Genomic DNA, 27,577 nt, shown 5'->3' with positions numbered 1-27,577 from the left:
TATTTTATTTTTGTTTATTGTTGTTAATTGCTTGCTGTGCCTGATTTGTAGATTGAACTTTGCCGTGGGTGTGTCTGTACAGGAAAAAACACGGTGTAGCTAGGGTTCAGCACAATCCATGGTTTCCAACATCGGCTGAGGATACTGGAACATATCCCCCAAGGATAAGGGGAGATTACTATATTTTTTGGACAATAAATTGCACAATTGACCAAATTTCCTTTTTTCATTATAGCCAAGCATGTGGCCTACCTATGAAGAATGTGTTAATCATTACAACACATTTTAACCCCAATCCTGGCTTCTTTCTTATGCCTCTCCCCTATTTTCTTTCTTCTTCTTCTTTTTTTCTATCTTAATGTGATCTTGTTGTGTTTTATATATCCTAAGAACTTGCCTGCAATCCTGTATGGAACAAGTTTGGTATAAATAAGTAAATAAACTAAAATGGTTTGAGACAAAAAAAAAACAAAAACGAAGGAGATATCTTTGAATTGATATGCAGTGATTTCCAGGGTATACAACTAAGTTTTTTAAAAACAGTAAAGTGTAAACAAATATATCTATAGCATGCTTCCTTTTGTGTAAGAAAGAAGAGGAAATAAGAAAATGTACATGCGCAAATGTAAACATGCATCTGCTTCTTTTTTGTAATGATAGACATAGGAATGATACACCAGAAAATAATGAAATTGTTTAGCTATAGGGGCTGGAGCAGAGGTGGCAATGACATGGAAGGAAGAGGGGAAGGAGTGACACTTTAGGAGTATATATATCTTTTTGCATAGTTTGACTCCTGGAATCGTATCAGTGTTATACATATTCAAAAAATCAAATCAACAAGGGTGAGAAAGAACCTACCACTGAAAGCAAAGAAAAATAAATGAACCCAACTCTACTTCAAGTGAATAACAAAATCACATAAAAGGAGGAAACGAACCCATCCAAGTATTTTGAGACTCAGACTCCATGGTAGACAGCAGTGGTTCTCATAGTGTGGTCCTCAGACCAGCAGCATCACTTGGAAAATTCTTGGAAATGCAAATTCTCCAGCCCTCCCAGACCTACCAAATCAGAATCTTTGGGAGTAGGATCTAGGAATCTGTACTTTAACATATCTTCCAGGTGAGTCTGACAGACTCTCACATCTTAGAACCAATGTCCATAGCTCCAAATGACAACAGTGCTTCAGAATTTGATTCTCAAAAACTCTTATAACATAGTAGGCCGCTCCAATTTTTTACAGGTGAGGAAAGTTTGCTGCAAAGAAGTGATATGCCAAAGACTATATGGCTAGAACCAGAGCGAGAACCCCAAATTTTGGACTTCCCGTATTTGCTTTTGTCTAAACCACCTCAAGATCCAGTTAATACAACCTCCAATCTCATCTCCCTGTGGAAATTTTAGCTATCGCTTTTGACCACTATTCACTGGATCTCTCTTCAGATCCCGATCAAAGGCATTCTCTGTCAAGGCTTAACCCCTCCCACCTTCGCTGTCCTCAGAACTTCTCCACTTCTATGTTAGGGAGTAGCCTCTGCTGGGCTGGAGGGGACCCTGAGCCGCAGCAATGGCGGGAACGCAGAAAGCTCTTGACGTGAGCGATGACGCTGGTGCCAGCACAGGTCTGAAATACACACCCTGCCAGAGAGAGGAGGCTTAATGGAGAGCCTGAAACTCCCCCTTCTGGGAGCACCCCCAGCTTACCTGCTGCGGGGCTGTGCTGTTGGAAAGGATGTCTAACAAATCGGAAGAGGAGAGAAAGTAAAACCGAGGGAAGGCAAGCCTCTTGGTATCCAGGTACTCCGCCAGGGCCTTCTCGCACAGGCACAACCTGAGGGCACAGAACACAGAATTTCCTAATTAAGAATGCCTAGACCCACAGTACACATATGTTACCTAAACGCAAATATATGCAATGAATGGGATATCTGCAGAAATTAGCACAAGAAACACTTATGGATATTTGCAAACACACACGTTGATGCATCAACACCAGCATAAACACCTCTAATAATACCCCATGTTGCCCAAAGACACAGGTAAGACAAGGGATGTGCACAGATACAGATATTCACTTGGGTATTAAATATAGCAAAGATCTCAGAGACAGCAGGGGGGAAGGAAATACTGCCTTCTTCCTTACAAAAGCCGTAACGAGCCGACCATTACCTGCTTTGAATATCCTCCAGTTTTTCATAAAGACCTGATTTGTTGGTGGCTTCCACGACATTTGGAGTTTTCTGAGCATCATATACTAGCTCTTTAAAGTCAACGTCAATGCCTTCGAACCTTTCCGAATCCTACAAATAAAAATGAGGGAAAAATGAACTACCACTGTCCTCACTTCCTAGAAGCTCCCCTCGGGTAGCCAGTCAGAAGCAGAAGCCTGTTCCTGGGTTGTCCAATTCAGCTGAGACTCAAAGAAGGAAATACTCTCAGCTTGAAACAGCAGTTCTCAAACATTTTTGTCCTAGAGCCCATTCACATTTTTAAACAATTATCTAGGAGTCCAAAGAGCCTTTTTTTATATAGGTAATATAATATCTATCAATATTTTCTGCATTAGAGACTAAAGGTTTTTTTTTAGAAATTAAAAAAATTTTGTTAATTCATTTAAAAAGCATGATAATAATGTAACAATAATAAGCCCATTATGTTAACATAAATAACACGTTATCAAAAATAATGATATTTTGCAAAACAAAAAATGACAGATGAAAAGGTGGCATTGTTCCACTTTTCTTTTCGTCAGGTCTCTTTAGTGGTTGACTTAAGAGGAGACAGCAGTACTCTCATATCTATTTCCGCATGCGGCTTACTGTGCTATCTCATATCACGTAGCCAGCCTCTGGAGAACTTCACTGTTCGCTCAGGGAAGAATGAGAGCAAAATATAGGCAAATAACATATTGGTATGATTAGTAAGATAGTTCTGATTTTGAGGACCCCCTGGAAAGGTCTCATGCACCACCCCCACCCCAGGCATAAAACACGTGATTGCTAAGTCAAGCAGATAGTGGATCTAATGTTCTTTCTGGGCCCATGCAAAGTTTATATAACCAAAATAAGTCTTCCCTCAGCAAATGTACTACTATGACGTCAAAATTAATTAGGTGCCATCATTTCCCCCAAACACCCCCACCCACAGTGTCATTGAAATAATAGACTAACGTATGCAAAGGTCTTTAGCCCAATACCTGGCACCTGGTAAGAGTTTGTTGTATTATTATTACATGACAACAATCATAATGCTACATGCTTTGTGCATTGTTTTAACGAACTGTCTGCAGTAGATACTAGTATTAGTCCCAATTTACCTATGAGGAAACCAAGCACGTGCACGAATGAGGTTAAGTAACATGCCCAGGGGCCCGCAGCTCTGTGTGAGGACTCAAGCCCGGGACTGCCGTCCCCACCCTCTGTGATGCACACCTCTCTCCCAGGAAGCTTTAGAAACAGGAGGGCTGGGTAAAGGAATTCATGATTCCTCAGTGAGATGCTTTGCTTCAATTAAAAATGAAAGAGTATCAAGGTTGTGGAGGTATTGGAAATATCTGGCATAAATGTTCAAATGAAACAAGCTGGACAGAAAATTGTAATTACATTGACAGCAATTATGTAAAAATATGTATATACACGAACACGAGCTGGAAAAAGTTCATAATGAATGAACATAGTTACTAGTTAGGATGTAAGATTATGACTAATTTTATTATGTTTTGAAATTGTTTCTGTTATATTGTTAATACAAAGAAAATAAATGTATTTACATATTTTGTACACACACTTGTGGCACTGTTTAAAAGGTAATGCCACTGATTCTTTGATCTTTCTAATTAAAAGTTCTCAAACATCTCTTTTAAAGTCTGTACAAAAGTCTCCACCTATGTCCTTGCCCCCTCTAAGTGAGCCTGACCTTCTTTGGTCACCGGCATTTGAGATAAAATTTGGCCCATTCAATCTGACTTAATTACAACTGCTACAACAAAATTGTTTTCTGTCATTTTTCATTGCAAATATACAACCTTTAATCTACATTATTGTGCTAAGATACTTCTGTGGGATTAGCTGGAAAATTATGTTTTGGTGGAACGTGCTTTAATTTCTAAATGAGCCTGGACAGCTCGTGATATTTTGGAATCAAACTAATTTCTGGAGGAAAGTCTGGAAAAAATTTTTTTTAAATGAATTAGGCCGGGCGCGGTGGCTCACGCCTGTAATCCTAGCACTCTGGGAGGCCGAGGCGGGCGGATTGTTTGAGCTCAGGAGTTCGAGGCCAGCCTGAGCAAGAGCGAGACCCTGTCTCTACTAAAAATAGAAAGAAATTAGTCGGACAACTAAATATATATATATATAAAAATTAGCTGGGCATGGTGGCGTATGCCTGTAGTCCCAGCTACTCGGGAGGCTGAGGCAGGAGGATCGCTCGAGCCCAGGAGTTTGAAGTTGCTGTGAGCTAGGCTGACGCCACGGCACTCTGGCCCGGGCAAGAGAGTGAGACTCTGTCTCAAAAAAAAAAAAAAAAAAAAAAAATGAATTAAAGTCCACCGAGAGAGGGGTAAGTTAATGGCATATTAATCAGGATGAATTAGAAGGGACGATCAAACACAGGGAAGGTAATGATGAGAAGAACACATATTTGAGGGAAAGCATTGTTTGGTATTTAGCTGACAACTGGTATTTAGCATGCTGACACAGGCTGGAGGTTTACAGAATGGATTGCTACTGAGAAGGACTGGAATTTGCCTGGAAACAAGGCTCACTTTCAGTCAATACTGCAATGATCCGGGGAGCAACCCATGAGGAGCTCATCCGAAACTGTAGTGGCTAATATTTTTGGTCTGCTTTCTTGTGCATACTTTTCTTTCCTAAAAATGAAGTTTTTCACCCATCTAAGGATAAGCCGATTGGTGTGTGGTTCACCTCCTCTCTTCCTCTGCCTGACTTTTGGCAGCAGGCAAGGTCAACATTTGTGGGAGGTGCCTTTAAGTAAAGCCAAAGTAGGAAGGCAGGAAGGATAGAGTTCAGACAATGCAGCAACCGGGTGATCTCCCCTGGACCTGGGTCAGAGAATACAGGTACCTGGGGTAGCTGAGCCCGGATATCTTCCGATCCTATGAATATGCTCTCCAGGTGGGTCCACGTGCGCTGCACCTCACACCAGATGGAGATGACGGCGTCAGCTGTGGACAGCTTCTTCTGCCAGCCTGACACTTCCTCTAGGAAGAAAGCAACATACTTGGACATCATCAGGTTCTGAAGCTGAACTTGATTATCCTCCAGAACTTCTATGAGGTCCTCGTCAGACCGCAGCAGGGGAACATTGGTCCTCTGGTGGGGTTCGTACTGGAATTCCATGCCAGCCCAGGTGGTCTGTAGCTCCTTTAAGGTTTTTTCCATACCCATCTCTTTCACGGCTTTGTCCACGATGCCCCGGACCTCGTCCTCAAAGCGGTGCAGCTGGAGCTGCAAGAGGTGCGCCAGGGTGGTGTCTTTGTCCATGGTGAAGTTCACACCAGTGGCCTGCATCAGCTGCCTCCAGTGCCGCTCCCGGATGGCTGGATTCTGCAGCTCGGCGACTGCCCTCAGGGAGACCAGGGTGTTCAGCACAGTGCTTTCCAGGCCTGTGAATGCATCCCAGGCCACGACCTCCTTGTCCAGGTTCCGGATGTGCCGGGCAAATCGCTTGCACTCTAAGTCCATGGCTTCCACATTGATGTCCTTCCAGGTGGTGGTCTCCCAGGCATGGATGCTGGAGGTCACCATTCCAATGGTGTCCCAGAGCTCCTTCAGCTGGCACACCTCCTTCCTGCACTGTCTCAGCTGCTTGTAGTCAGGAACGTTGACTTCAAATAAGCTGGCAGACTCGGAGATGGAGGCCATGGTGGATTCCATCTGCTGGATCTCAATGTGCCTAGCATCCAGCATTTGATGAGGGTTGATGCTGTCAAACCTGCAAAACACAATGTGTTCCCTTTGTAACTACAGCAAGCAGGGCATCATCTCCTAGTCATTAAGGTAACAACCAGCTGAAGTCTTTAAATGCTTAGTATTTCAGAAAAGAGCAGTGGCTTGCACCAAAGCCTCTAACCCTGGGAAGAAAGGACATTCATGATAGGTCGGGGTAGGACAGGCATGGAGGAAGGGCAGTCCAAGAGCATCAGCATGTTTGGATCTTCCGCACCCAGGTGTCGAGGGGACTACCCCCTTATCCAAGCACCTTTTAGACTCTGCCCTTTATTTAGCTGTTGGCTTCTGGAAGAACACTTGAGACAAAGGAGCATTGTGATATTACAGCAGAGGCTGAAAAGCCAAAGCCTCTGCCAGGATACCAGCAGCAGGCAATGGTGCCACTTAGAAGTCCAACCCTGGCTCTCTCTGGCATTGCTCCCTCTGGGGCAGTGGCTCTCAGCTTCAGCTGCATATTAGGATCTTCTGAAAGCTTTGAAAGATCCCCAAGCCTGACTACTTTCCAGATCAATTAAATCAGAATCACTGGGGGGTGGGGGGACCCAGGCAAACTCCCCAGGCGATTCCCACATGCCAGGGAGGCATCCTTGTCTACGGTGAAGCTCAGGCCGGTGCCTGCATCAACTTCAGGCAACAGCACTCCAGGTCAGAGAACCACTGTTAGTGGCACTAAAGGATGGGTGAAAAGTCCATGCCGGGGCGCTGGAGGGCCGCAGTAGCTCTCCTTCACTGCGTGCCTCGGGTCTGGACTCTCACCTTCATGAGTCCCTCCTCCAAGTTGTCACCCGACCTCCCTTTTCTGCTAATGTCCACCCTTCTCTGGACTGCTCCCTCCTGCACCCTGGGGCAGCCTCTAGCTCTGCACTTGACTCCTCTAAGCACTGTATCTAGCTCTTTCGTTCATGTTTCTTCAATTCTCTTCTCTCCAGTGCTTGTGGCACACATTCATGTGGAGACTACTCCTGAGCCTCGTTCGTGTTGACAGGCTTTACTCTGCCACCTTTCAAGGCATGCATTCTGGGCATAGCCTGGGCTCCAAAATAAGAACCCTACATGCAAGGAAACCCACATGGTCAGATGGTATTTCTTTGGTCTGAGGCATCCATAACCCTAGTGATCACAGAGACTCTCATTTTCCTCCTCTCACCCCACTTTATCCACCTCCTCCCCTCCCTGAGTCCAGGTTTCCTTGCCTCTGTGTGCTTGGAGGACTAAATATTGGGGATGCCATGGCTTAAGGGAGAACAGTATGTTCTTCTAAAATCACAACGGGGCACCATGGGGCTCCTCCTCAAGGGCAAGTTGAGGGGAAAGGAGTAACTGGAGAATTGGCTGCTTCCTCCTAGCTGGTGTACATCTATGTACTTCTATCTGTGTGTGCACATATGTGTGCATGTTGGTTGGTGGGGTACGGAAAGGAGGGGAAAAGAAAGGAAATGACATACAAACTCCTTTTCTTGAACTGCCCCTTCTTTCTGTTGACTTTAGAAGTGTTTGATTTGACAGCTGGAAAGTAATCCTAATTAAAGGCATTTACCTGAACTGCTTACCACTTAAGCCTAATTACCATGAAACACAATAACAGTTATGGATACCATTAAATTAGTGTCAGATTAACTTTGATGCTTGTTATATTTGATTCCCAGTTGTTCCATCTACATCATGTTTGGCTCAGGTACTATGGTTGTAGAATAAGACTGAGTATCTGCACGTCTACCCTGTTCTTCCACTCCCAGGTATTTCAGAACAGAGCATGAGGTTGGAGATCTCAGACTTGAAGAGGGCCCCCTGTCTCTACAGACAAGGAGTTCTGTCGCCTGTGAGGATCTGTGGGACCAGGAGGACAGAAGTGGAACATGCTCATGGCGAGTGGCAGACACACATGCAGTTCTCCAGCCGTTTCTTACATTTGTGTCATTCTGTGTCTTCATATGTGCTGTTTCCTTTGTCTGGATTATCCTTGCTTTCCCCTCCCTTCCCCTCTGAACAGCTCTTACTTGCCAATGGCTCTTGCTTGCTGTTATAAGCACTGTGTTCTACAGGGGTGTGAGCCACCCCCTAGTGAGAGTTAAAGATAGCACCCAGGGTCCATGTCTTATTACTCATTTTTGAAATTGTCCCTGAGGTTATAAGTCCTTGAGATCAGGAAAGGTAGGTCATCTTGAAATCCTAGCATGAAATCCTACAAGGCTTTCCGCATAGCCCAATGCAGCAGACGTGGGGAAAGAAGGGCTTTGTTCTGCCTGCACAGTGTCTGTTGTCTCTTCAGAAGCTGGAGAAATGAGCAGTATTAGTCATTCACCCTCCCAGGGACGTATTCATATCCTAAGACATGCCATTTGTTTGGCTTGACCCTGTTCTTACAGTTAATCTAACTCATTCACACGATTTAAGCTTCTATAGAGTAGATGAGGTTGTGGTCTCAACAGTGGAGTTAGCAAAATGCGGAGATTCTCTCATAGAATCTGGTTGCCCACTGAAAACTTAATGGTCTCCACTGAGCTGGAGCTCACACAGGTAGATTGTTTTGGCTAAGCAACCACTGGATTACCTTGGTCTTAATGTGAATAAGAAGATTATACATCATGGCACCATTTCTGAAGGTCAAGAAGACTTTGCTCAAGGTCGGGAAGACCAAACAACAGAATGCTGCCCAAGTGTGGAGAGTTCTTTTCATTCAAGGGAGAGAATTAGGCACCAATTTTAAGAGTTGCACAAAGTCCTTGAATTTGAGTATGATGACTTAGCCAATTACTGTGACGCGTGAGAGCTCAGCTAGAAATACGCTGAGATAGGTTAGAGTTAAGAACTAAAGGAGGAAGAAAAATTTGACTTGGACATGAAGAAAAACCTCAACTCAAGCATCCTGGCCCTGTCCAACTGCAAGGCCCTAATGAGACACTTGTTTTCTTTTTTCTCCTCAAAGGCAAGAACATTGTAAGCTGAGCTTAACCTGTATAATCTAACCAGGAGCAGAAGCTTGCACACAGAGAAATATACCAAAATCTGCAACTTAGAAAGTCATAAATGATCTAAAAATGAAGAAACCAGAATTAAACTCATTTGCCACACATAGTACCTAAAAATTTTAAACACTTCTACAAATCACACTAAGAAACAAAACAAAACACATGAGTTGACGCCCACTAAGACTCCCTTTAGCGATAAATCCACAATTCTGTTCTAGTCCTGATGTTTTTCTTGACAAGAAGAGAAATACATCAAAATTGCAGTAGCGTTTGGTTCCCCACACTGCTGTGAGCAGTTCTTTTCAAAGTATTCTCTTCCAAAGATTCATCTGCATGTCAAATTAACACATGTGAATTTGGAAAACCCAGCTTAGAGTGGCAATATCCTCACAGCTAGCAGACTCAAGTACTGAGAAAGAAAAATGGACCCTGCTATCAAATAAAAATAAAATTAAAAAAAAATCAACAGCTGATCAACATACACATGATACAACTACGAAGGAGGGATACCAGATTTCTAACAGACATACAAAAGCACACCATATTGTTTCCCTTTCAAGCTGTCTCAGAAGTTTCCTTCGGAAGATATTTCTCCAAAAACCTTTCAACTCTTTCCTTTTTTAAAAAATTTTCTTAGGAGACAGTTGATGCAAAGATATTAATGTCATTATTTTCACGGGCTTTGGTGTGGCTAACATTAAGTAGTATTATCTCACTGGAGAACTCTCCGCCACCAACTTTGGCTGTGCCTGATTGGTGTTCAATTTCAAAAACTCAATTTCATGTCCAAAGGAAAGTCAAAAGAATAATGAGCCTCAGACATTGAAAGAATAGTCCCCAAAGGAGTTCTGCAAATGTTTTGAGCAACAAATGATGCTTTGGAACAAGAGCATGGCTCCTAAGGTAATTATTCTAAAGGGATACAGACCCATTTGGAGTTACATGCCCTGGCATGATTGCTTAAAAGGAAACCACTACTTCCCTTTAGGGTAGCAGTTCTTAAACTTGGCTGCACACTGGATCACCTGGGGAGCTTTACGAATGACTGACACACAGGTCTCACCCTCAGAGGGTCTAATTTAGTTGGTCTGCGAGCGATCTGGACGTTGGGCATTTAAAAGCACTCAGGGGATTCTTTTTTTTTTTTTTTTTTTGAGACAGAGTCGCACTCTTTTTGCCCAGGCTAGAGTGAGTGCCGTGGCGTCCGCCTAGCTCACAGCAACCTCACATTCCTGGGCTCGAGTAATCCTTCTGCCTCAGCCTCCCGAGTAGCTGGGACTACAGGCATGCGCCACCATGCCCGGCTAATTTTTTCTATATATTTTTAGTTGTCCAATTAATTTCTTTCTATTTTTAGTAGAGACGGGGTCTCGCTCTTGCTCAGGCTGGTTTTGAACTTCTGAGCTCAAACAATCCTCCCGCCTCGGCCTCCCAGAGAGCTAGGATTACAGGCGTGAGCCACTGCGCCCGGCCCAGGGGATTCTAACATGCGGCCAAAATGGTGGCAGAGTGTTTCAGAGTCATGTGTTTTATGCATTTATATCTTATTTCTAGTTTATATACCTGTCTTTCACTGCCTCTTAACATACTCATCTGGTTCTCTCTAGCCCCAAGAATAATGCCTGGGAGATAGTAGCTGCTTAATACATATTTGATGAATGAATGATAAAAATAGGCCCCTACCGTGTGCCAGGTTGGGTGAGCAACCATCCTAGTTTGCCCAGAACAGAGACTTTTAATGCTAAAACCAGAACAGTCTGGGCAGACCAGGATTATTGGTCTCTGTAGTGCCAGGCACAATGCTAAACACTTTCAAAATGATCTCCTTAATCCTAACAACAACCCTATGCGGTAGGTGTTGTTATTGCTATCTGCATTTTACAGATGAGGAAACTGAATCACGAAGGTATTAAGTAACTTGCCATGACATAGGCAGGAAGTAGCAGACCTGAAATTAGAGCCCAGGCAGCCTGCATGTAGGTCCATGTGCTTGTTCATTACCTTATATTTCCTTCCAGTAAAGTTGTGATTTTTTTTGGTTTGGTTTGTTGCTTTAACATTTCTGTGGGTAAATAGCCTTTGAAAATGAAAAGATTTCTCAGTTCTTACCTGGGGAATTTTCCAGGTTGGGGATTTCCAAGTCTATCTACCTAACACTGCAGAGGAGACCCAGCACAAAACTCAGCCCAGGGAAACAGAAAACAAACCCCAGGGCTGGAGTGGGCGAAGGGGTCACCCAATCCGGCTGGCCCATCACAGACACAGGAACATTCAGGGACAGCTTATCCTCCTGGTGGGAGCGCTCGATGCTGAGGAGTGGGCGAGAGGCAGACCCCTGGCAGACCTGTCTACCACAGGAGGAAGTCTCTGATAAAGGCACCCGTGTGTGTGTGCAGAGTGGGCACATGTGAATGGTGCTGCCTGTCTTAGAGTTGCTTTGTTTCCGTAAAGACCTGTAAGAACAAGCAGGGGGTGTCTGAACCTTACCAAGTGGAGAGAAAACCTCCCGAAGTAAACCCTCACCTAACTCCTTTAGCCTACCCAAATGCCTTCCCAAACTATTTTAAAATTCTATCAGCTGTTTTTTAAAACCAAAAGAAATCTGTAAGAACTTAGAACGCTAAAGGCTTAGTATAATCTTAGTAATTTTACCACATACAATCCCTTTATAAACTTGGAGACACAAGAAGCATCTAGATTTCTTTAAAGGCAAAGTGTTTCTACAATCTTTGGTTATTTCACACGGGTCATGAAAGGACTTTGCCCGCATCAGCACCATGTTCCAGCCAGAGAACCTAAGTGGAAGGGTAGATTGCAAACGCCTCTTCCTCTGCGGGAAGAATACTCATATGCAATAGAAAGACCAGCCATGACTCAAAGATTGCAATGCTTAAAGGAAAAGAGGCAGCAGTGGCGACTTCAGCCCATACCTGAAGGGGGCTTCTTTGCGGAACCGCTCCCAGAAATGCTGCTGTTCGGCTTCGAAGGCTGTGCACCTCTGGCGGAGGACGGTCACTTCATTTGCCTGCAGTGGGGCCACCTGCTGCCTCACGGTAATGGCCATCTTTTTTATGTTGTTCCATTTCTCGGGCAGTTCCTGCAAAGGAGACCTCGATGTGGTCAGACCCCCAGGGTGCTCCCTCCTTGCACACAGTCCTGAAGCTGGACAGAACCCAGAGGCTTCCATCGATGCTACAAGGTGGCACTAAGAGGATTGGTTGTGCTGGTGTCCCCTGCCCGTGCTCTACAGTCTCCCCCCAAGCCACTCCTCCTTGACCTACATCCTCCTCGGGAGGCAGCTCTCTCAGCTGTCACCTGGACTCAACATGGACTGTCTCGCCCTCAACCTCTGTCCCTTTGATTGCTCTAACTCTGTGACAACTTAGAATGCTAAAGGTTCAGTAAAACCCTAGTGATTTCACCATATACAATCCCTTTATAAACCTGGAGACACAAGAAGTTTCCAGGTTATTTTTAAAGGCAAAGCATCTCTACGATCTTCAGTTTCTGCTGTTTCTATATTTCTACAGTAACCCTTGCACTTCCCTATGTCCTTCAGGAGTGCTTGGTTATTTCCTTTCATGGCCCACGTTTCCTCTTAGACCATCTGAACATCTTTCAGATCTGCTTTTCTTCTCTGAATCAAAAAGTTGGCTCATCTTGAATTCTGGAAAAAAATTCTTCATCCATATTAGTTCTCCCGTTTATCTCCAGCATTACATTCTCCCGTATTTATTGAGTTTCTAGAATGTGTTAGACATTATGCATACACCACACGTTATAGTTACAAAAGATGGACCTTGAGTCAGCACTGAGCCCTGTTTTTCATTTACCACACCCTTTCTCATCCCATTCTGAGATCCTAAAACGTTTCCTCTATTGCTTTTATGAGGAATACGTCAACGCACTGACCTCCAGCTGCTTGAACACTGTATCTGGCAGTTCTTGTTCATAGGTCTTCAGTAATTCAATCGTGTGCTTTAAGGGCTCAAACATCTCATCAGTGCTGCTCTGCCGTTCTTTAACAGCCATAAGGTGTCCCATAATCTCAACCAATCCTCTGAAATCTCCTTTTTCAACTTTTTTGAGCAAGCCGTTCTCACTGTTCTTTATAAACACTTCGAGGTCGGCCAAGCTAACGAACACAAAGGGAACATGAAGAGTCATTCTCCTCCCACTCCTCAGAAGGAAAATTTATTTATTTCCCTAACAATAACAGCTATTATTGTGGAAAGCGCACCATGTACCCAGCACTTTGCTAAACACTCTGCATACACTAGGCCCTGATGGTAAATGTTGCCTTTCTGCACAAGCATCAAGGTTATGAAAGACAAAGACTGAGATCTGTCCCACGGAGACAGGGCATCTAACTGGAACCCGGAGAGGAGGCTGGACCAGAAAAAGGATAGTAGTGGGAAACTGGTGAATTTGAATGAGGTTTGTAGATTAGTTATTGGTTCTCCATCAATATTAACTTCCCAGTTTTTGATAGTTGTACTACGGCTATACAAGATGCTACCACTGGGGAAAGCTGGGGGAAGGCTAAAAAGGAACTCTTTGTACCATTTCGCAACACTTTCCGTTAAGTCTGAAATTATTTCAAAGTGAAAAGTTAAAAAATAAAACAAAAATTTGCAAATTTAAAAAATACTATGGCCTATAAAGTCATACATGCTTGAATTTGATTTTGTACACTCATGAGTTTATGTGATCATGGCCAAATCCTTTAATGTCTCTGAGCCTCAGTTTCCTCACCTATAAGATTGGAAATGTCATTTCTGTTTCACTGGTTATTGGGAAAGTTAAATGAGATTCATTCTTGAATTCAACAAATTTTTAGTGAGCATCTAATATGAGCTCTAACATGCTTCCAGGTTCTGAGCTAGAATGATAAATAAGATAAACAAAGACTCTGCACTTGTAAAGCTTGTATTCTGGAGGAAAAAATAGACAGAAAACAAATCAATGAAATAAATTGTGTAGTTTCATGTAGTAATGAGTGTGATGAAAAATTAAACCAGGATAAGGGGATAGAGATTAAAATTAGGACTATTTTCTATGGAAAGATCGGCAAAGGCCTTTCTATGCAGGTGATAGTGCAGAAGAGTAATAATGCAAAGGAGTGAGCCACAGAAAGTAATGGGAGAAGAGCATTCCTGGTAGAGGGACAGCAGGAGCAAAGGCCCTGGGGTTGGATAAAGTTTGGTTTGTTTGAGGAAAAAGGAGAAAGTCAGGGTGGCCGAGCATAAGAGGAACAGGACAAAGTGTGGCAGGAAAATAGGTTGGAGGACTAACTAGAGATCTTTTGACCATGGTAGCAAATCCAGATTTCATTCTAAGTATGAGAATTCTGAGTAGCAGAATGCATGATCTGATTCAGATTGCCATAAAGCTCTGGGGCGGGCGGAGAGCAGATTTTAGCTGGGAGTAGTGTTGCTGGTGATGGTGGCATTGGTGGGGAAACAAGAATGCAGGCTGGGAGGGCAGCTAAGGACTATTATTTATTGTCCAGGCGACAGAAGATGTTGGCTTTAACTTGGGTGGCAGACGTGAAGAGTGGTCAGAGTCAAGAAACTTTTGCACATAGAGCCAATAGGACACACTGATGAACTGGCTGAGAAGTGTAAGGGAATGAGAGACAACAATAATGACTCCTGACGAGAGAGTGACTGGTGACGTCATTGAATGATGTAAGGAAGAATGGGGAAGGTTCGTTTTCCTGGTAGGGAAAGGGAGAATAGGTCTTAAACATTTTAGGTTTGTGATGCCTCACAGACAGTAGACGCCTAAGGGACATACTCATTAGGCAGTTGAATCTAAGCCTAGAGTTTCTGAGAGATGGGACTTCAAATATACATTTGGTAGTTATCAGTACACAGATGTTTTTAAAGCATTGGCTGGATGTCACCTGGAAAGTGCACGTAGATAGAGAAGAAGTCTAGGATTGAGGCTTTAGGAATTCTAGTATTTTGAGGGCTAGCAGAGGAGACGAGCCCAGCAAAGGAAACCAAGAAGGCATAGCCAGTGAGATAGAAGGAACACAAGAAAAGAGAAGAATCCTGAAGGCCACAAGAAGAAACTCTTTGGGAGGGAGGGAGGATTAGCTGTGCTCAACACTGCTGAGAGGTAGAATTAAAATGAAAACTGATAACTACCATTGGATTCAACCGTAGAAAAATCACTGGTGAGCTTGATAAGAATGGTTTCAGTGGAGTGGTATAGTAAAAGCCTAGTGGAAAGAAAGCTAGTGAATGGTGCACTTCTATTTCTAGCTCTATGGTATACATGATAATATGCATAACCCTTCTGATAAAACAACCGAAATACTTAAGCAAATATTTCAAAATTATTTAAAAATATGTCACTAAGGTGGCAGGAAATTAAGAAATCTCTGGAGCCTAAAAATGTAGATAGACTAATGTCCAACAAACATATGAAAAAATGTTCAACATCTCTAATTATCAGGGAAATGAAAATCAAAACCACAATGAGATACCACTTATTCCCAGTGAGAATGGTCTTTACCAAAAAGTCCCAAAACAATAAATGTTGGTGTGGATGCAGAGAGATAGGAACACTCATACACTGCTGGTGGGCCTGCAAACTAGAACAACCTCTGTGGAAAGCAGTATGGAGATATCCTAAAGAGATACAAGTAGATCTACCATTTGATCCAGGAATCCCATTACTGGGCATCTACCCAAAAGAACAAAAGACATTTTATAAAAAAGACATCTGCACTTGAATGTTTACAGCGGCACAATTCACAATTGCAAAGATGTGGAAACAACCCAAGTGCCCATCAATACATGAGTGGATTAATAAAATGTGGCATATGTATACCATGGAGTCCTATTCTGCCACAAAAAACAACAGTGATATAGCACCTCTTGTATTCTCCTGGATAGAGGTGGAACCCATTCTACTAAGTGAAGTATCCCAAGAATGGAAAAATAAGCACCACATGTACTCACCATCAAATTGGTTTTAACTGATCAACACCTAAGTGCTCATATAGGAATAACATTCATTGGGTGTTGGGCAGATGGGGGGCGGAGGGGATGGGTATGTACATACATAATGAGTGCAATGTGTGCCTTCTGGGGGATGGACACGCTTGAAGTTCTGACTTGGGGGGAGCAAGGGCAATGTAACCTAAATATTTATACCCCCATAATATGCTGAAATAAAAAAGAAAAATAAATAAAAGATTGTTGGCTGCAAAAAAAAAAAAATGTAGTGAAAGCAAGAACCCTGGGTGGTAAGCAAGATCCAAAGCTGACTTCCACTTGATAGTTTCTACTGAACCTTGGAGACTCTGAGCTTCTATTTTGATTGTTTTATGGGATATGAAGGACAGGTGATTAAGACTAGGGTCCAAAGTGAGGAGGCTAACAGGAGGCTTCACCTAAAGTTGGGACCATGAGAGTAAGCAAAAAATAAATATGCTGTGTGGAAAGGGATAGTATGAAAACTGGCCTGTCTTGACCTTGGCACTGGGGGACTACTGCAGGGTGTAGTACAACTGGCCCAGGGTTGGTAGAATCCCTAGGACTGGCAGAAATAGACACAAATCCTTTCTGTGGGAATGCAACTAGAATCCAGTCTGCAAAGGATTCCCCATGGGTAAAATTCTAAGTAATATGATTTTATAATTTAAAAAAAAAATCACATAATACACAAGGAAAAAGGTCACCATGAGTGGGAGTCAGCAGAAACAGTGAAATTAAATCTGTAAAGGTGTCAGATAATGGAATTCAGTTGCAGGATGTAAAACTGCAATATTTAATATGTTTAAAAGACAAAAGAGTTCTTGCTTAGGTGCCTTGCTTCATTGTTTCTGTCCCATATAGCAGTAGGAAGTGGCTTCTCTGTAGTTTCTTGTACATCGGTTCAAGATTGACTAAGAAAAACAGCTGCTTCCTTTTAAGCAGAATGTATCAGTTTACATAGAAACTCTTTCTATATGAACCAGCCTTTGGAAGCCCAGATAAGTTCTTACAATCCCAGGAGATCACCGTCCTTGTCCACAGCTCTGTTTGCCCTTTATGTTTAAGCATAAATTTAGCTTTGTCACAGAGAGGCAAGAATGGCAATTTCAGAGGTTCTCCAAATATGCTCATAATCTGTGATAATGTACAGATCTTTGTATTGAATGATGAATTCATAGAAGTGACAAAATTTATTGAAGTGGGTAACAGTAGAATTATGGCCTGTGATAGCATTACTTTGTGAAGAGAAGCATAGAAACAGCTTCTAATATGTGTTCTAGCAATGCAAAAATGATCATCCTGTGTTATGTTGATGGGAATACCAAGAGAAAGGAGCTAATAATTTTCTGTAGGCTTTTGTGTCACCTTTAAAATATGCCATGAGGAAACAAACCATTTTTAACTTGACAAATCAAAAGTTTGTGTTGAGATCACCCTCTAATAGATGTATTCTGAAACTTGAAAAAACAAAGGCTTAAAATTTGAGAAAAGAACAAGAGTATAAAAACAAGCAAGCAAAATTGTAAAATAACCAAGTAGAAGATCTAAAAATAGAAAATATAATTAAAATTTAAATTTCAATGAGTTTATTAAACTGGAGATTTAGACAAAGCTGAAAGAGAATTGGTCTGCCGTATGATGAATGTGAAGAAGTTATCTAAACTACAGTGCAAAAAGACAAAAAGATGAAAAATATGCGAGGTATTAAATGACATGAGATAGTGAAAGGTCTCGCATAAGTGTAATAAGAGCTCTGGAAGGAGATAATAGCAAGAATAGGCAAAAAAAAAAAAATATATTTGAGGAAAGTCTGGCTGAGAATTTTCTTGAATTGCTGACACTAAATGTAAGATCAAGAAAGCCCAACAAATCCTAGGCAGAGTGCATACAAAGAAAGCTTCACAACAATACTTCAATAAAAAACTGCAGATTACCAAAAGGAAAAAAATATTAAATTATTATCATTTAAGAAAAAAGACAGATTTCTACAATAAAAAAAATAGAACAACCAGACTCATGACTGAAGACTCAGCAGCAAAGATGGAAGCTAGAACACAGTAGAATAATATTTTCAATCATTTAAGAGCATTTATGTTATCCTAGAATTATCTCATCCATAAAACTATTTTTTTTTCAAAAAAAGAGAGCAAAATAAATATATTTCATGAAAAGAATGGATAAAGGAGTTCAATCAATAGACCCTTACTAAAGGAACTTCTAATGGATATACCTCAGTAGCAGGTCTGCAATATAGAAAGATACTGGTAAATATGCTGGTAAATCTAGATGAACATTGAGTGCATAAATATTAAAAATGAAGTGTAATTTGTGGGGTTTAAATAAATATTAATAATAGAAAACAATCTAAATTACTGAGAATGATAGAATATAATTTGATGGTTGAGCAATGGAGATTGAACTATTCTAAAGCCTGTGTGACAAGAGTAAAAATACTGATGAATCTATTCATTTTAAGGATGCTTATTAAAATAGTAGTGGTAACCATCAGAACAGTAGAACTACTAGTACAACATTCAAACTAGCAGAGGGAAAAAATGGAATAAGGAAAAGGAAAAATAAAAGAAAGTTAGAAAAAAAATTCTACCTAAAAGTAGGCAAGAAAGGAGGAAAAAGGAAAAGAATAACAAAAAATACATAATAAAATGGTAGGATTAAATTCAAATATAGCACAATAAATGTTAATGAGAAAAACCCTCCAGTTAAAAGATACATATTGTTAAAGTGGATAAAAAAATTCAGGTCTATGCTGATTATAAAAGCACACAGCAATATTGAAAGCCAAAAGATAAGAAGATATACACGAGGCAAATATCACACAAAGAAAAATTGGTTTAGCTATGTTAATGTAAGATAAAACAGACTTTACTACAAGAAACATAGTGAGTGATGAGGCTCTTTAATGTTTGGTTAAAAGTTTGAATTTTCCAGGAAGATATGAAAAGTCAAACTTTGTATGCCCATATAACATAATCTTAAAATATAGGAAAGAAAACTTTACAGAATTGCAAGGAGAAATTGACAATACACTATCACAGTGGAAGATTTTTTTAACACAATTATCTCAGTAATTGATAAGTTAAGCAGATTTTAAAAAGGCAATGTGAATACAGTAGGTTCGCATAGAATTAACAAGTTTGTTTAAATAGGTATGCACAGAACATTACATCCAGTAGTTATAGAATGCATATTCTTTTCAAATGTGCCCAGAATATTTTAAAAAAATGACTGTATATAGTGAATAAAACAAACTTCAACAAGTTTCAGAAGCTTGTTATTACATATATCACATTTCTGACCACAGTGCAATTAAATTGGAAATTAAAACAATAATATAACTAGAAAAACCTCATGTTTGGAAATTAAAAAAAAATCTAAACCCATTAGAGTGTATATTAAAAATATTTAGAACTAAATTGCAACAAAAATATTGCACACTAAAACTTTTGAGGTGGAGGTAAAGTTGTACTAAGGGAATTTATAACTTAAAATGTTAACATTCCAAGAGACAGAAGAATCAAAATTAATAAGCAAAGTGTCTATCTTAAGTTATCCAAAAAATGGAAAATAAATCCAAAGGAAGTAGTAAAAGGAAATAATAAACATAAAATATAAATTATTAAAATAAAAACTATAATAAATAAGATCAATGAATTTATAAGTGAGTTTTTTGTAACTATCTGGAAAAACTGATCAAAAAAGGAAGCCAGAAAGCAGCAATACAAATGAATAAAAATGAAAACAATGAAAAGAGGGACATGACTATAGCCCTCGCAGAGATTAAACAGTGAGAGGATATTATAAATTTTATGACAATAATTTGAAAATTTACATAAATTTACAAGATTTACACACGTGGATACATTCTTAGAAAATATGACTTACTAAAAGTGACATTGAGGAATAGAAAACTTTAATATCCCTATAACCATTAAAGAAATTATAGGTTAAAATCTTCTTACAAAGAAAATCCCAAGCCCAGATGGCTCAATAGGAAATTTAAATCAAACTTTCAAGGATCAGAGTATTCCAATATTACATTAACTCTTCCAGAGAATAAACAAGAAGGATTAAGTTTTGTTTTATGAAGCTAGCAAATCACAAAACCAAAGTCAGATACGGACAGTATAAAAAGGGAAAATTGAAGGCCAATCTCATCACAAAGATAAGTGCAGCAATGCTAAAAAAACAAAAACAGTTGCAAACAAAATCAATCAGGAGATACATTGGAAAAGATAATATTTTGTGTTGGATATATCTCAGTAATGTTAGGTTGGGTTAATGTTAGAAATCAAATAATATATTTACTACCTTAATATTTTGGGGGAAAAACCAGAATTATCTTATTGGACTTGGAAAAAGCCCATGATAAAATTTTATATCCATTTGTGCTAAACACTCTTAACACATTAGGAATAGAAGGGAATTTTTAAAATCAGATAAATAGAATTCACAGAAAACTCATGGCAAATATTACACTTAGTAGTGAATTGTTGAAAGCATCTCCTTTAAGATCAGAGACAAGACAAGGATGTCTGTTATCACCACTGTTAATTCAACATTCTACTGGAAGTCCTAGTCCATATGGTAAGATAAGAAATAGAGATAAAATGCATAAAGATTTAGAAGGAAGAAACTGAACTATCATAAATCTGTGGATGATGACTAAGTACATAGCGAATACAAAAGAGTATAAAGATGAATTATTAGAATTAATAAATTAATTTAGCTCGATTGCTTGATGCAATATCAATATACATAAATCAATTCCATTTCCACAGAAAATATGATTTTAAAGTATCATTCATACTAGAAACCAAAAAACAAAATACTGAGGAATAAATCTTAACAAAGACATGCAAATTATTTTAAAGGCAACAATTAAAAAATTTCACTGACAGACACTAAAAAGGATGTAAATAAGTGAAGAGAGAACATGTTCTTGGACAGGAATACTCAATACCATGAAGATGACAATTCTACTCAAATTGATCTACAGTCACTGAAATATAATCAAAATCTCAACAGACGTTTTCTTCTACAAACTGAGGACTTAAATTTATATAAAATGGTAAAGGCCAAGAATTGTCAAGGCATTCTTGATGAAAATGAACCAGGTGGAGACTTTTCCTGCCAGATATCAAGATTGATTACAAAGCTATACTAATTAGGACTTCTTCATATTCATGCAGTGATAAACAATGAACTACTTAATGTAAAAGATAAAATTTTAAAACTTTTAGAAGAGAATATAGGAGAATATCATTAGGATCTCAGGACAAAAAAAAAGATTTATTTAACAATATAAAAGAACAATGTAAGTGAAAAGTTGGACACATTTGGCCACACTGAAATTAAAACCAGTTCATCAAAACACACCATAAATGGTGTGAAAAGACAGGCCACAAAATGGTAGACTATATTCGCAATACGTACAATAGCAAAGGACTAGATATTGAATATTTAAGTAACTCCTAAATATCAAAAAGTAAAAAATAAAGTCCAATAGAAAAATGGGCAACAGACATGAACAGGCACAGAAAAGAAAACATAATGACTCACCAAAGACATAAAAAGATGAGCTGCCTTATTAATATTCAGAGTATTGCAAAGTGTTTACCACAATGAGATACCACTACACTCCACCACAACAGCCGGGATTGAACAGTTTGTCAGCACCAAGAGATGTTGAGGATGTTGGGCTACAGGCATTTTCACACACGGCTGTCCCTACCTGGGACAGAGTTTGGCGTTATATGCATACTTTTTGACTCAGCAATTCTGCTTTTGGGTATATACCCTAGAGGAATGCTTGCCCATGTACTCCAAGATGGATGTATAAGCGTAATCATAGCAACATTGTTAATATCAGCAAGGAAACAACTCAAATGTTCATTAACCATAGAATGGACAGAAAGTTGTGGTATATTCTTCTAATGGAATATTCTATAGCAGTAAAAATGAACTACTGCTATACCTTCAACATGAGTAAATCTCAAACATAATGCTGAGTAAAAGAAACAGGACACAGAAAAATATATAGTATAAAATAGTTTCATTTTTGTAAAGTTTTAATACATATATATGTTTATATGTGTGTGTATATACACACATGTATACATATATACATACATATGTATATATATATGTTCTATTTCTTAGCTAGATGACACAAATGCAAATATTTCTTTTAATATTTTTCTCTAAATTGTATGTATATTATATTTCATAATAAAACCTTTTGTAGAGAGAGAATGGGGACTGAAGAAGTAAAGAAATCAAATATAGGCTGGGCGCAGTGGCTCACGCCTGTAATCCTAGCACTCTGGGAGGCCGAAGCGGGTGGATCATTTGAGCTCAGGAGTTCAAGACCAGCCTGAGCAAGAGCAAGACCCCATCTCTACTAAAAAAAATAGAAAGAAATTATCTGGACAACTAAAAATATGTAGAAAAAATTAGCTGGGCATGGTGGCGCATGCCTCTAGTCCCAGCTACTTGGGAGGCTGAGGCAGTAGGATCGCTTGAGCCCAGGAATTTGAGGTTGCTGTGAGCTAGGCTAACGCCATGGCACTCACTCTAGCCCGGGCAAAAGAGTGAGACTTTGTCTCAAAAAAAAAAAAAAAAAAAAAAGAAATCAAATATAGACAACTTTTGGGGAATTTCACTATAAAGGAGTATGCACAAACATTGTGTTGTAGCTGGAAGACCCTGTGGGACCATATTGCTTTCTCTTTTTTAATATGGCAGATATGACAATATGCTCACACGCTGTTAAGAATGTATAAGGGAAAAATTGACAATGTTGGATATTGGGAATATTTAAAGAGGAAAGTCCTAAGGTGAGAGGAAAGAGGCTGGATTTAGAGAAGCAGGGACAGCTTATCCATTGGCACAGCCGAGGTTGTTGAATGTATGGCTGCAATTGCAGGTGGGTTGGTAGATCTGCTGGTGAAGAGGAGAGTTCATTCTCTCATGATTGCTTCTGATTTCTCAGTGAAATGAGATGCAATGTCATAAGGGCAGAGAGGATATTTGAAATTTGAGGAGAGAAAGGAAATAGGAGTCTGGGAGATTGGGAAGTGTCTTAGAAAATGTGGAGGGCCTGCTTGAATTTTATGTTCATCAATTTAATGTAGGATTGGTCAGAAGAATGGTTTGATTTTGCTTCATCAAAGATGAATTACTCAGGTGCAGGTGTGGAGTAGTACGTTTGTAAATAAAGTCAGGGTTTTTCAAGGTGGGAAAGGGAGGCAATTGGGATCAAGGACGACAGACACTGAGAAAGCGGCAGAGTCCGTGGTTGGAAATCCTGATGGATGTGAAGAATTCTGCATGGCATGTTGCCAACTGTGGTGGAAAGGCACCAGGTGATGGTTAGAGAATGGCATGCTTCAACCTGAGCTTCTGAGGGCGGAGCAATTACTTCTGCATCTTTCCCTCTGTCCCTTCAAGAATACAATATAGAAGTAAATAGCAGCAGGATGGCAGAGGGAAAGGGCATTGGAGTGAGGAGGTCAACAAAATAAAAGGCAGGCGCAATGGAGACTCCATGTGGATGCTGGACCAGGGGGGTGACTCTCGGCAGAAGGGTGGGAGAGCAAGACTATGATCCAGATAACGAGAACTGCAATGATGAGGAAGAATGACTGAGGGCTCGGCAGGGGACTGTGGCATGGATGAGTGGCAGCTGGTACTCATGGTCACATCAGAGGGGCTGGCAATTTTGAGGGAGGAAGGTGGTGAATGTTCTGCATGCAGCACTGAGAAAGCACTGATACCTTACACACCTCCAGGCCTTGTGGTAGGAGGGATATGGCAGGAAAATCAGCCTCCACGTGGGAGGGCTGGGGGAAGCAGTGTCCTTACAGGAGCCGAGTTTCAGTTAGAGCAAAAACGTGATGAGAGAAGACAAAGGGAACAGTGGGTATTTGCTGCTGAAAAACCCTGAGGTCCAGTGGAGGGGCACAGAAGAGGCTTTGTGAGGGTGGGGCTGGGGGCTGAGCTGGATTAGGGCAGTAAACTGAGTAGGGATGAGAGTTTAGATGACAAAGGGGGTTGGACTTCTGACAGTGAATGAAGTATGTGCGACGTAGGGCGAGGTGGGATTCATCCTGACCCATTAAGGGAGGGTGGAAATCTCCTAATTGCATGGCGCAGAGTAGACACTCAATAATACTGTGGTCTCCAACCCCCGGGCCGTGGACCGGTACCGGTCTGTGCCCTGTTAGGAACCAGGCCACACAGCAGGAGGTGAGTGGCAGGCAAGCAAGTGAAGCTTCATCTGCATTTACAGCCGCTCCCCATCACTCGCATCACCGTCAGAGCTCCGTCGCCTGTCAGATCAGCAGTGGCATTAGATTCTCTTAGGAGTGCGAACCCTGCTGTAAACTGCATGTGCAAGGGATCTAGGTTACATGCTCCTTATGAGAATCTAATGCCTGATGATCTGACGTGGAGGTGAGGTGGTGATGCTAGCGCTGGGGAGCGGCTGCAAATACAGATTATCATTAGCAGAGAGGTTTGACTGCACAGTAAATGGAACACACTTAAATCATACCAAAACCATCCCCTTCCCCCAGTCCTTGAAAAGATTGTCTTCCATGAAACTGGTCCCTGGTGCCAAAAATGTTGGGGATTGCTGCAATAATAAATGGTTTTTATTTTTCTTATTATTTCTATTTTATGTAATCCTTGCAAACACAACAAAACATTTTCTTAAAGGGTAGCAAAGTAGCCAGTTTATGGAATCACCAACTGTTAAAGCTGGAAGGCGCCTTAGAGGAATCCAGTCATATTGTCTTCTTTCAGAACTGAGGAAATAGGGGTTCAAGAACTCAAGCCTCCTAACTGCTCTACCATGTGTTCATCCAGTTAAACCCACCGATAGATCCTCTGAAGCCTTGCCTGGTAGAGGTCCACGGCAGCTGTAGTCAACCATACAGGGTCGATGTCCTGTATTGACCACGTGTTTTTGACTCTTTCACATCTGGGGCCTTACAGGCCCTGGAGGGACTGCCCCTTCAGGGCCAGCCAGTTCCTGCAGAGAGCAGTGGCTGATCTGCAGCACATCTTTCACATGCAAACTGACCAGTCCAGGGTCCACCACCTCCTCTATGGGGCTCTTGCAGTCTGGGCCTCTGTCCCCCTGCCCTAATCATCCCAGGGCTATTAGGAACAGCTTTAGATCCTGCTGAAATCATTCCAACTCACCATCCTAAATCTGCTCCCTTCCCACGGAAACCACAATAAGGCCCTTGCCCGCATTTCCTCCCCGATCCCCCTGCCTCCCGATGGGCCTGGTGCATGCCGTGTGGCCCTGTGTGGTTGGCATGCCCCTTCTCTTGGGACCTGTGAGTAACAATCTGTCTTTTCAATGGCAGTCACCTCCAGATCTGTGGCCTTGCCATATCTAAATAATAACAAAACCTGCATTTTAAAACATGCCACCATGTCCTTGGATTATCAGACTTACCAAGTGAGAGGGACCCCAGAGGAGCTGTCCCCCCAGCAGTGCTCCATTCTAGGGCATCTGTCACTACTCTGCCTCCCACCAGCACTTTCTCTTCTTGCCTCTGAGCTCCTCAGTGAGCAAAAACTTTCATGAATGTGGAAAACTGGTTGCAGCTTCTTAAAGAACACCTGGGAAGCCCTATTTAAAACATCCCCACGATGCATTCCTGGAGTTTTCCAGAGTGGTCGAACATTACCCTTGCAAAGTCTCTTGGAGTTTATTTGTAACTAGATAAAATCCTTGATTTTGCCATTTCCTGTCTGCACATGGCTCCAAATCACAGGGCAAGGCAGCTGCAGCATTAAGCAAAAGCACCACCGAACTTAGGAGAGGGGTCGGGTTGGTCAGGTTTGCAGTGTCATCCCATACACCGAAGGGTGATCACTGTACAGAGGGACTGTGGCTTGTCCGCGGGATTCTGGTGGAGTTGGGGGTCAAGATTCTGACTGTGGTGGATCTCTGGGGACAAGGCTAAGGTGAAGCGAGTGGGAGAATGTTGATCAACTGGATTGTTCATTTAGAGGATGATGCTCTGGGTTAGAGAGACTAGTGCTGGGCTGGGGAGAGTCTAGGCCCACGGTGGAACAGACAGGATTTTAGATCCAGTCTGTGGCTTGGCTAGAATGGCACAGACAAGCACTCAGGGGTATGGGGTTTTATTGACTTCCACATTGCCCAGCGGGATAATCTGAGACAAGGAGTAAGAATAAACTATAAAAGGCCCATTAGACCCCCTCTGCTTCCCAGGCTTAAAGAGCTTGTGCAGTCAGAGCTGCAAAGGGAGGCCGGACCTGCTGTTACTGTCTCTCACATTGTTTACTACTTACTGGGCACCTTCCGCACACTGGACACCAAATGCAAATACGACAAAGAAGCCTCATCTGGTGAACAATGAAAAGGGCAGGACTTAAGTTATCGTGTTATTCAAAAGCTCAGAACCTCTAACTCGCTGTTCTAATTTTTAATTTAACCAACATACCCACGGGGGAAAATATGAAGAAGATGAAAAACATGGGGCTCCGGCAGCCTAGGATGCTGGAAGAAAGTGAAAACAATGGTACTACCTGTTAGTGACGTGGTCCACGAGGTGCTGTTTGAATGTGAGGCTCCACCTCTTAATTATATTCAGCAGAGATGCTTTGAAGGGTCGAATATCAATTTTCATCCAGCTTTCAAACACCTTGACAGGCTCCAGCCTGCACACCTCTTCATAGAGCTTTTCATAGGAGTCGATTTGAACTTTAAACTGAGGGAGGAGGGGTGGATTCTCTGGGATGCCATCTTCCTCATGGGCTTCGATCTCCTCAGGGGTAAGGACATGCCCGTACAGCAGAAACTGACCCAGGATCTCCTTGCGGTCCTCCACATACAGGTAGGAATACTGGCTGAAGGTGTTCCGATAGCCACAGCACAGGGCCATCATGGCCCGCACCCTCTCCATGAGCAGGCTCCGCATGTTTGCCAAGTGGGCCATGCCCTCCACGTCCACCTGGCGAGTGAGACGACAGCAGGCAGGTTATACCAGCACTTGGCAAGAAGCCCCGGGTTTGGCTGGAGGGCAGGATGACTGCAGATCTAGTACCTGATAGTGAGGTGAGCCATTTTGTGGGGAAAGCCGGGGCACAAGAGATGCTATCCCAAAAATGCTAGTTACAAGACCCTCAACGATGTCATAGAGGCCCCCGTTCACTCCGGAATCCAGAGATGGATAGAAAACTAATTCTGGGATAGCAAGGCTCAGTTTTGCTTCAAATATTGGGGTGAGTCCTGCCTTACACTCTGAAAAAAAGGAAAACAAACAAAAGAATTGATAAAATGGGCAAAGTAGAGTATGTTCCAAAAGTACCCAGAGCATCTCTTTCCTTTAGATAAGATGCTAGAGCGTAGGAAAAATGGAAATGTAAAATTTGCTAACACCCCAGAAAAGGTGAGGGTAATAGTCTTGTAGTGTTACTCAACAGGGGAACCACTGACATTTTGGATAGGCCAATTCTTGTGCAGGGCTCTCCCGGGCATCACAGAACATTTACTCTCCTTGTCCTCACAAAGCACATCCCAATAACTGATCTACCCAAGCCAGTCCCCTTCCACATTCTCAAAAGCCTTTTGAGGGGT

At 41.5% G+C, this 27,577-nt stretch overlaps 1 protein-coding gene across 1 annotated transcript in view; it reads right to left on the bottom strand.

Moving 5' to 3' along the window:
• Window positions 1-27,577, bottom strand: part of DNAH9 (dynein, axonemal, heavy chain 9) — a 313,557-nt gene that overhangs the window by 228,565 nt on the left and 57,415 nt on the right. Inside the window, exons 16-22 of the mRNA XM_012653931.1 lie at window positions 27,045-27,241; window positions 26,527-26,951; window positions 12,854-13,076; window positions 11,872-12,038; window positions 5,085-5,955; window positions 2,173-2,303; window positions 1,708-1,834 (exon numbers count right to left, since the gene is read on the bottom strand). Coding sequence (XP_012509385.1) covers window positions 1,708-1,834; window positions 2,173-2,303; window positions 5,085-5,955; window positions 11,872-12,038; window positions 12,854-13,076; window positions 26,527-26,951; window positions 27,045-27,241 — 2,141 coding nt within the window. The remainder of the gene's footprint in view (window positions 1-1,707; window positions 1,835-2,172; window positions 2,304-5,084; window positions 5,956-11,871; window positions 12,039-12,853; window positions 13,077-26,526; window positions 26,952-27,044; window positions 27,242-27,577) is intronic.

The sequence above is a fragment of the Propithecus coquereli genome, unplaced genomic scaffold, assembly GCF_000956105.1.
Source record: "Propithecus coquereli isolate 6110/MARCELLA unplaced genomic scaffold, Pcoq_1.0 Scaffold435, whole genome shotgun sequence".
In the NCBI taxonomy this organism is placed as follows: domain Eukaryota; kingdom Metazoa; phylum Chordata; class Mammalia; order Primates; family Indriidae; genus Propithecus; species Propithecus coquereli.
The sequence above is the reverse complement of the archived record's forward strand: the minus strand, read 5'-3'. Positions and strand labels throughout refer to the sequence as shown.